This window comes from Carassius gibelio, chromosome B13, assembly GCF_023724105.1.
Source record: "Carassius gibelio isolate Cgi1373 ecotype wild population from Czech Republic chromosome B13, carGib1.2-hapl.c, whole genome shotgun sequence".
Taxonomy (NCBI): domain Eukaryota; kingdom Metazoa; phylum Chordata; class Actinopteri; order Cypriniformes; family Cyprinidae; genus Carassius; species Carassius gibelio.
The window spans coordinates 1,092,547-1,102,195 of NC_068408.1; the positions used below are offsets into that span (position 1 = coordinate 1,092,547).

Genomic DNA, 9,649 nt, shown 5'->3' on the forward strand with positions numbered 1-9,649 from the left:
AAAGTAATGCATCTTAATATAATAGAGTTGGATATAATGCAACATTCACTTCTCACTCAAGTTTTTTGGCTCTTCAGATTAAAAACTTTGGCCACCTCTGGTCTAGCTCAAATTTAACTGCTAGTTGCTAGGCAACCATAGATCCCATTAATCCTCAAATTACACAAAATGCAATTAGCCACATCCCCTTCATGCATATAAAGTTAGCTGAGTTTTCACCAGGGGAATATAAAGTTCTAGCTGCTCAAACAGGCATGAATAATGACAAGCAGTGGGAAGATAATGGGATAAAAAGCTGTTCTGTTCAATGCACAACATGTTACACGTCACGTTCTGACACAGAAGCATCTGGAGATCCACAGATTCAGATTCAGAGTCTCTCTCAGATGAAAGATGTTTCCCAGCATCACTACAAGCATGTGCTAAACATTCAGCCGAGAGACTGACCGCAGAACTATCAGTCCCGTCTGACCCAGACTAAATATCTGAAAACACTCTCACTAAGAAAAGCTGATATGTACACGCTATGAACTAACATGCATCTTTAAGATACCAATATGCAGACATTAGACGTAAATAAGATGGACTTTTGAAACTGTATCACCTCAGCCACAGATTTTGTATCTTTTTGAGTGTAATCTTCCATTAATAACATATTAATAACATATCATCATGTTAAACTAGTGTTGATGTAGTTTTAATCAATAGAGTTATTATAGGTAAATAAAACTAAAACTTCAACCATAAACAAAAGATTTTATGTGAAAAAGTTTAGTTTAACTTGATCTGCCAAATGTTTTTATAAAAACTTTGTAGGCACACACTCACACTCACACACACACACACACACACACACACACACACACACACACACACACACACACACACTCTCTCAAATTAAAGGTACTCAAAAGGTTCTTCACAGAGATGTCACAGAAGAACCACTGTTCCTTCTTTAAAGACCCGTCTCTTTCTGAAGAACGTTCTTTCTCCTTTGGTGAAACAGAAAGGTTCTCCAGACAGATTTAGAGAGAGCAGGTTCTTCTGTGGGATGGTGAAGCACCTTTATTTTTAAGAGAGCATGAGTCTTTCCCAGCAGCAGAAGAGTCTGTTAAATTAATTACCTGCTATGTTCCAGATTAATGGGAAAATTCTAATAATTGTAATTACTTAAGGCCTACTTACGCAGTAAATCTCAGCCGGCCTGGTTTCAGATAACGAGAGCGCAGGGTAATTATCACTCAGTGTTCTGCCTTGATTTCAATCTCTCACTGTACTTACATGAGACCGCAGCGGCTCGACGGATCGCTTCACATCAGTCTGTCATCATCGGATCATTCATTTAATCGTACGAGCTCCGCTCTTCTTTTACTACGGTACGCACAGACACGGACACTGGACGTCTTACCTTCCCAAAGCTCCCTTTCCCGATGGCCCGCAGAATCTGGAAGTGGTCGAAGTTCACTACAGAAGGAAGAGAAGGAAAAGAGCAGATTAATCAAAGAAGATGCAAGAAAATCAAAGAGGTTCTTCACCAAAGGACAGTCAGTTCTGTCATCATTTACATCATCATGAGACATCCAAATAACTATCCTATTCCACAAAGCAGTGGGATCAGGATTTGACATTATATGACAACAACGAAGCATATTATTGTGTATAATAGAATAATATGTGCTGTTTTACTATTACTATTATTTAGCCAAAAAAGGTTACGGATTGCAGTTTCATCAAATCATAATTGTGATTTAAAAAAAATTGACTATATATATATATATATATATTCTGTTTCCAGTTTCAGTAATTTTTTTTGTATTTTATAGTGTTTTATTTATGTCTTTATAGTTTTTATTAATTTTATATATGTCTATATAGTTTTTTTTATTATATAGTTTAATTTAATTTCTCTATAGTTTATTTTTATTTCAGATTTAGTGTTAGCTATTTTAGTGCATCAAATTGAACTCAATTAAATGAGAAATGCTGGCTTGGAAATAGCTGAAATAATAATCAGAAATATTGTTATTTTATTTCAGTTTACATTTTGTTTTTTTTAAGTGATTTTTTTTTTTTATAGTTTTATTTTTACTTTAATTTAAGTTAAATATAGTGAGATGTAAATTTAGAGTCGCACACATTTATATATATTATATATATATTATATATATTATATTTATATATAAACACAATTTCATTTCCACTGTAACAAAAGTTGGGTAAAAATAAATAAACAGAAAATATTAAACATTTTAGTGCAAAAACAAAAAATAAAAAGTCAGAATTGGGAGAAAGAAATTACAATGTTTTACACAAAACTACATTTACATCGCATTTGTGTATTTGCCAGATGCTTCTTCAAAGTTTTTATCTCTTCGTGTATTCCCTGAGAATCACAGCCATGATCTACTGCTTGAGCTTCATCCAAAACTGGATTAAAACTGCTAAATCAGCATGCATTCGTCAGGGGTTTTAGCATTTAGCCTCAAAAACACACTTCACACGGCAGCGCTATTAGAAATACAGACGCCTTCTGTCAGAAGAAGCGCTCATAGAGCAGAGTTGTTTGAGAAATAAATGCTTTCTGTTGTGTTTTAACCACATCCTGAGGCGAGCCATAACACACACACACACACACACACACACACACGCTCATCCACATGAGAGGATGCGGGTCAGCTCGGGTCACTTCTGAAGATGCACTTCTAAAGACGTCCTGCATCTCTTAAGAATCTCATTCTGCAGACGCTTCTTACCTGAAGCTCTCAGGCCAGAAGTCAGTGCAAGTCAAGCACATTTATTTAGACAGCGCTTCATACAAAACAGATCGTTTCAAAGCAGCTTCACTGTAATAAACAGGAGAATGTCACATTTAAAGGGAACATTTAATATCAAGATGATTAATGTTGTGAAATTCATCAGTGATTTCAGTTTCAGCTCTACAGAAGAGTCATTATTCAGATCAGATCCGTTCAACCCTTACCTAAATGAAGCATACTTCAAGATTATCTGATTAAGTATATAGTTCAAGTATATTTTGAACTGTTCATCAGTCCACATTTTATTCCATAACGCTGCACAGTTTTGATGCTGTTTTATTTCTGATGATCATGTTGTTTTTCTAGTTTCTTCTTTGCTTATGTTTGGTAAATTCTGTACAGAAGATGTGACTAGCGCCCCCTACTGTATAACAATGAAAACACGGCTACTCGGACCCCAAGTATAGCTAAAATAATAAACATAGACTTTCTCTAAGTAAGTCAAGTATACTTCAATGTCATTTTAAGTATATTTCTAAGAAATAACAAAGCACACTTCTGAAAAGTAAGTTACATAAAAAGTACACTGAATGAATACTTTCCTAAATTTAGTTTAGAAGAAGTATAAATAATAGTACTCTTGATTAATTTTCAAACCTATAAAGCTACTGAATTCATTACAGCAAACTAAAACTAAAATTGAGATTAAAATTAATAAAAAATATCTAAACATATCAAATGACAAAACAACAAAAATAAACATGAAAGCAGAAAATATAGAAATAAAAACTAATGAGAACACTGCATTATTTATATTACATTATATTATGTATTATTACATAAGTTTTTGCACTGATTTGCATCTATTTCAAGAACATAAATCTGATGGCTAGATAAAGTCAGGTTCACAATTCTTTGATTTTAGTTTTTCATATTAGAGTTAGTTTTTTTCCCTTCTTTTTATCACTCCATAAATAATAAAATGCTATCAACGGACAGAAAACAAATACATTTTCAGCATGCATAAATTAGTGTAAAAAAATAAAATAAAAAAATAAATATGAACAAACCTTCAGATTAAAGAAAGGAATAAAACTGTAAAGCTTGCTGAATGTAAGAGAAAAAAAATCTTTAAATATTGACATCTACAGACAAAAACGGACTAAATGTTTGACTAAAGTTAGACAGTGCTTTACATTCATGAAGCAGAGTCTGTGGGTAATTTACTCAGGCTTTAATACACTTAAAGAGAGACCAGACAGAAACAGCAGTCATTCTGACGGCCAAATGTGATGAGTAAGGTTTAGTCATTTGTTTGCTGGAACAGCGTCTGTTTTCGTGGATTCCCAGAACGCAATAAAACCAGACAAACCCGTTCCTCTGAGAGCTCTGATTCAAATATCATCGAGATATAAACATCATGCATCTGTGATATTAAACACACAACCGCCTCTTCTGTCTCTAAACACGTTATCCACATTCGTCCTAACGAGGAACAGGAAGTTTCACAGAAGAAATCATTTCTGATCAGAAGGTTGCACTACGAATAATCTTTATCCGTCAGTAGAATCACATAAAGCTTGGTATTTTAAATTATTAATGGATCTTTTCAGCTCTCATTTTTATTTGGTCTAATCACATCTAAACCCAGTTTTCTTACTCTTATTATTAGCAAACTCGACTTAAACGTTTCTAAAGCAGGGAAATACAATATTTGTTATCTGTCAGCCCTGGGTTTTTTTTTTTTCACTTTTAAATTTCACTTCAATGTTCTGCTGAAGTGTGAGTGGAATAATATCACTGCACTGAACCCAGTTTTTAAATGAGTTTATATTGCACTCATAGATTGAATCCCTGGCTCCTGGATCACGGTTTAGCAGAAGTCTCTCATCATTCACACAAAGCGTCATGGAGAAAGCAGAAGAGCTGAACACACAGAAAGCTGAAGGCTTCGCAGGCGTTTTATGGCGAACACATCAGCAGATGAGTCTGAGTCAGCAGCAGAAATCCAACATGATGAAGAAGGAGCGAGTGATTTCCAACGGAGCGCTAATGCAACAATAAAACCATCAACCCTCGAGAATACTGATGCTACAACTCTCTATACGCTCATAAACTCTACTGTATCATCAGCCAGAGATATGTTCATCTGACTCTACATGTATTATGTTTGTGTTGCTGCAAAACTATCTCTATTATCATCCAGCCACCATAAGGCTTGAACATTTTATAAACATTAACAACATGATTTTTTTTGTGAAGCTGCTTTGAAATGATGTATTGTGTATAATAAATAAAGCACATGACTAATTTTAGTCTCCTGTTGACTATATTTATCTGCATGTATTGGTTTCGTTAGGAAGCATCGTGTTGAAGGTGTTTTTGAGACGACTGACAGTGGTTTGGTGCTGGTGGGCAGGAAGCCCACACACAGGAAGTCATTAGTGTCTCTTCCTGTCTGAGGTCCATCTTGTGCTAATGATACACACCGAGCCACAGACGAGACTTCATTCACTACACCAGTCAAAAGTGTGGGAATGCTGTGAGTTTCTAAATAAATCAGTGTCTCTGCTCGCCACAGATCAAAAACACAGTAAAAATAGTGAAACGTTTTTGTCATCTAAAAGAGCTGTTTACTATGTGCATATCCCCATATCTCTGGGACTGAACGATGTAGGGCCTTGAAAATAAAGATTCCAAAAGAAAAGATTATTAAGAACGAGAATCTACAATCATGCTGGGATATGTGTAATACTTCTTGAGTTACAGGCACGCAGACTTTGGAAAAATAATATTTATGGCACTCAGACAGGTGTTCAAAGCAGTTCTGACAGAAGGAAACGAGATGCATTTCTAGCTTCAACATTATTTGTTCTTCAGACATTGCTCTTTAAAAGTGACCCACGTTTGGGTTTTGACCACTGAAAATGTGTGCAATTTAATGGTTTACTCCAGAAGCCATAATGAAACTCCTATATCTCTGGAACTGAACCATACAGGGCCTAAAAAATTAAGATGCTAAAAGGGAAGTTTATTAAGAGTCAGTTTCTAAAAGAGTATTAAGATAGCTTTAATATTTTTTGACTAACAGGCATTACAGTCATAAAACAAAACTTTTTTCTCTCATTTGTCTTTCATGACACAAATAAAGAGGAACACAGTATTGATGAGGCCTTTGCTCCAGTTAAAGTCTCTGGAGAAGCAGAGTTAGAGCTAGCTTTGCTGCAGTGCATGCTGGGATCATCGAGCGACTGTGTGTTTGATATATGAGACTGTGGTAAGGGTCCCTGTAAGGATCATTACAGAACCTTTAGATGGTCAACAGATACATGAAGAGCACTTATCAAAACTCACTCGGCTCACTCTGAAAACAGGACTTATTTGTTCGGAGAAGCTGCCATGGTTTGCCATTAATTATGCAAAAAGAGATTATGTAATTTTCATAAGCTTTTCCTTATTAATCACAATCAAGGGCACGAACGGCTGGCAGGAACAAACAGAGCTGTGCTGAGCATGATGGGTAATGTGATCATGTGCTGAGAGATCATGTGAGAAACCACAGGACACACACATCTACAGCGCTTCACAGTAACTGTGCCGGAACTGAACTTCTTCTCTTTTCTGATTTTCTCTGTCTGTTTTTATTCCCCTTATAGCATTTGTACAGAAAATGTCTATGGTCTGGCCCACAGCAGGACTTTAAGACAGAAAAATAAAAGGAATGTGCATGAAGAAGTGAAGAACAGCACAACATGTTCCTCCACAAATGAAACGACAAGAGTCCGATGATATAATGTCTGTCCCTAGAGCTAAGAAACCGCGTGCTTCAGGAATCTGATGATAATCAATACTTCTGTCTGAGGAGAGCAGCCCTCGTCTGTCTGAAACCAACACTGTCTCCACAGACGGACGCGACGCTCAAGGGCAATTACACATTAGAATAGAAATACTGCCAACTGAGCAGGGTTATTGTTGCTAATAGAATAGAATATTGCCAGTTGATCAGTTATTGTCATTAGAATAGAATAGAATAGAATTATTGTCCATTGACTAGGTTTATTGTTGATACATAATAAAACAGAACAGAATTGAACAAACTAGAAAATTTTTCCAGGGTTATTGTCATTAGAATAGAACAGAATTATTGACAGTCATTATATATTGTTGTATATAATTGTCATTATAGAACAGAATAGAACAGAACAGAATAGAACAGAAATATTGCCAATTGACCAGTTTTTGTCATTATAGAATAGAATAGAATATTGCCAATTATCCAGAGTTATTGTGATTAGAATAGAATAGAAATATAGCCAGAAATATTGACAAATTAAATATTTGTCGTTATAGGAAATAATTTTGCCAATTGACCAGGGTTATTGACATTATATTATAGAATTATTGCCTATTAACTAGGGTTATTATCATTAACTTAAAATAAAATGATTAAAAACAGCTTTAACTTATTTTATTTCAGCTAGTTGCCATGGCAACATTTTTATTTTTATTTAATTTAACTTGAGTTACTAAAGTAACTAAATATCAAACTTAATACAAATGGATACAACTGATTTATATATATATATATATATATAAAATCTAAAACAGTAGAATAAAATAGAAATATTGTAAAATGACCAGGGTAGTTAAATTGACCTTAAAGAGCAAAGAAACACTTATAATTACTTAAAAAATAAATTAAATTAAATATAAAAATCATAACCTTATTTCAACTAATTGCCAATTGCCAAGTAATTTATCATGCTTTACTTTAATTTTGAATAAAAAAATTACTAAAACTACATAAACAAACATTAAAAAAAAAAGTAAAAGTTATTTAAAAAAAAAATTCAAAATAATTTTAAAAAGACATATCAAATTGAAAACAAAAATGACAAACTTGTCAACTTAACCTTACTGTAGAATAAAAACAGAATGAAACTGATCACAAGTGCATCCATATCTTCTGCATTACAGGTGAGAATGTGGCTCATCCAATCAGATTACAGAACTGTGTGTAAGGATCCACCTTAATGTGCTTTAATTCACTTATCAAGCTGTGCTCTTGCAGTTTTACCTCCAGTAATTACCCAGCATGCATGTCTTTCTCTCCCAGACACAGCAGAGGAGGAATCACAAGCCACGAGCCCTTAAGCTGCTGTTTCATCTTCTTTAAGGATTACAGAAGAACACACACTATTGATCTTCAAAGCTCACGCATGACCACGTGTGTCTCTGAAAACACATCTGCTATATTACTGTCAGAGATGAGAGGCGTCTCCATTAACAGCAGCTTCACTCAGTCTCAAAGAAAACTCCTGAGAGAAGCACATTCAGACTACATGACATCTGCAGTGTTCAGCTCTTGGCAGCGATCACACCGGACTCTTTATCCACACACAACGCCAAATACTACAGCAACTACACACACTAGAGATCTACAGCGTGACCACAAACTCAACAGATGTCACAGCTATTTCCTGTGATGAATAGAGAGTTCAGAAGAACAGCATTCATCTGAAATATAAATATTTTGTAAATGTCTTTATCATCACTTTTGATCAATTTCAAGCATCCTTGCTAAATAAAACTATTAATTTCTATCCACCCCCCCCAAATAAAAAAATAAAATTCTCAGATTTTGAATGGAATAGCGTATAATGTTACAAACACTTTTTATTTCAGATAAATGCCGATCTTTCGATCTTTTTATTAATCAAAGAATCCTGACAAAAAAAATTACTCAGAAGTTTAAATACTGATAATAGTAGTAGTAGTAGTAGTATTAAATGTTTCTTGAGCAGTAAATCATCATATTATTCAGATTTCTGAAGATCATGTGACACTGAAGACTGGAGGAATGATGACTGGAGTGAAAATACAGATTTGATCACAGGAATAAATTACAGTTTAAAATATATTCAAATAGAAGGTATTTCACAATTTTACTGTTTTTGCTGTACTTTGGATCAAATAAATGCAGGCTTGGTGAGCAGAAGCTACTTCTTTAAAATCATTATAAATCTGACTGCTCAGAAGCCTTTGACTGGTAGTGTAGATGAGTTTGTTTCTTCACTGTCTCAGAAATGGATGCTCCTGTCACCATCTCTCGCTGTAGTACCCACGAGCTCCACTAGAGGGAACCTCATCCTGCACCCTTTACTATTCACCCCGGACTCCATTTCCCATAATCCTTTGCCTGGACTCATCAGAACTCATTTCAGTACACAATGGTCGCTTCTTAGGAAGACTAAAAGAATTGCGATTTGTGATTGTTTGCTGCCTGCCCTGACCATTGCCTGTCTTGAGGAATACTCTTTTTTCTTGCCTCTGCAGTTATTGTATGCTGGTGTTTTGAGTTGACCCTGACTGTTGGACCACGCTCCTAAATAAAAGCCTTGCATTTTTTATCCTTAACTCTGGCGTCGCACCTCCATCATTACAACTCTACACTGAATGGGTGTGTAAAGTGTTCTGGTCTGAATCAGGAGAGAAATCTGCACTTTTTATTTGAATATTTACATACAAACAGAACAATGACTAAGTCAATACGTTCATATTTCCATTGTTGGCATCTCTGAATTTTCCCAGATATAAATCTATAAGTCTGAGTCTTTGTTTACTCTGATTACTATCATTAATAGCCTAGTTCTCATTGTTTTCTGCTCGTGCTCTGAAGGACTAATACAGTTTAATGGGTGCTTTCAAAACACTCGCTGCTGAATATGGATGGGAACTCATGAGTCCACTGCAAACGTGGCTATTTTCTCTCTGCATTTATAAAGATGTGCTAAGAACTAAAATGTCACCAAGAACACAGGGAGCGCTGGATTTGTGTGCCATTAAGTAAAACACTCAGTCTATGTTTAACTTTAACCGCTCATTTAACACTT

General features: G+C 35.0%; 1 protein-coding gene across 2 annotated transcripts in view; it reads right to left on the reverse strand.

The window, feature by feature from the left end:
* Positions 1 to 9,649, reverse strand: part of LOC127969952 (serine/threonine-protein kinase 32C) — a 41,346-nt gene that overhangs the window by 27,704 nt on the left and 3,993 nt on the right. For both annotated transcript variants that reach the window (XM_052572124.1, XM_052572125.1), the window contains exon 2: positions 1,409 to 1,464. In XM_052572124.1, coding sequence (XP_052428084.1) covers positions 1,409 to 1,464 — 56 coding nt within the window. The remainder of the gene's footprint in view (positions 1 to 1,408; positions 1,465 to 9,649) is intronic.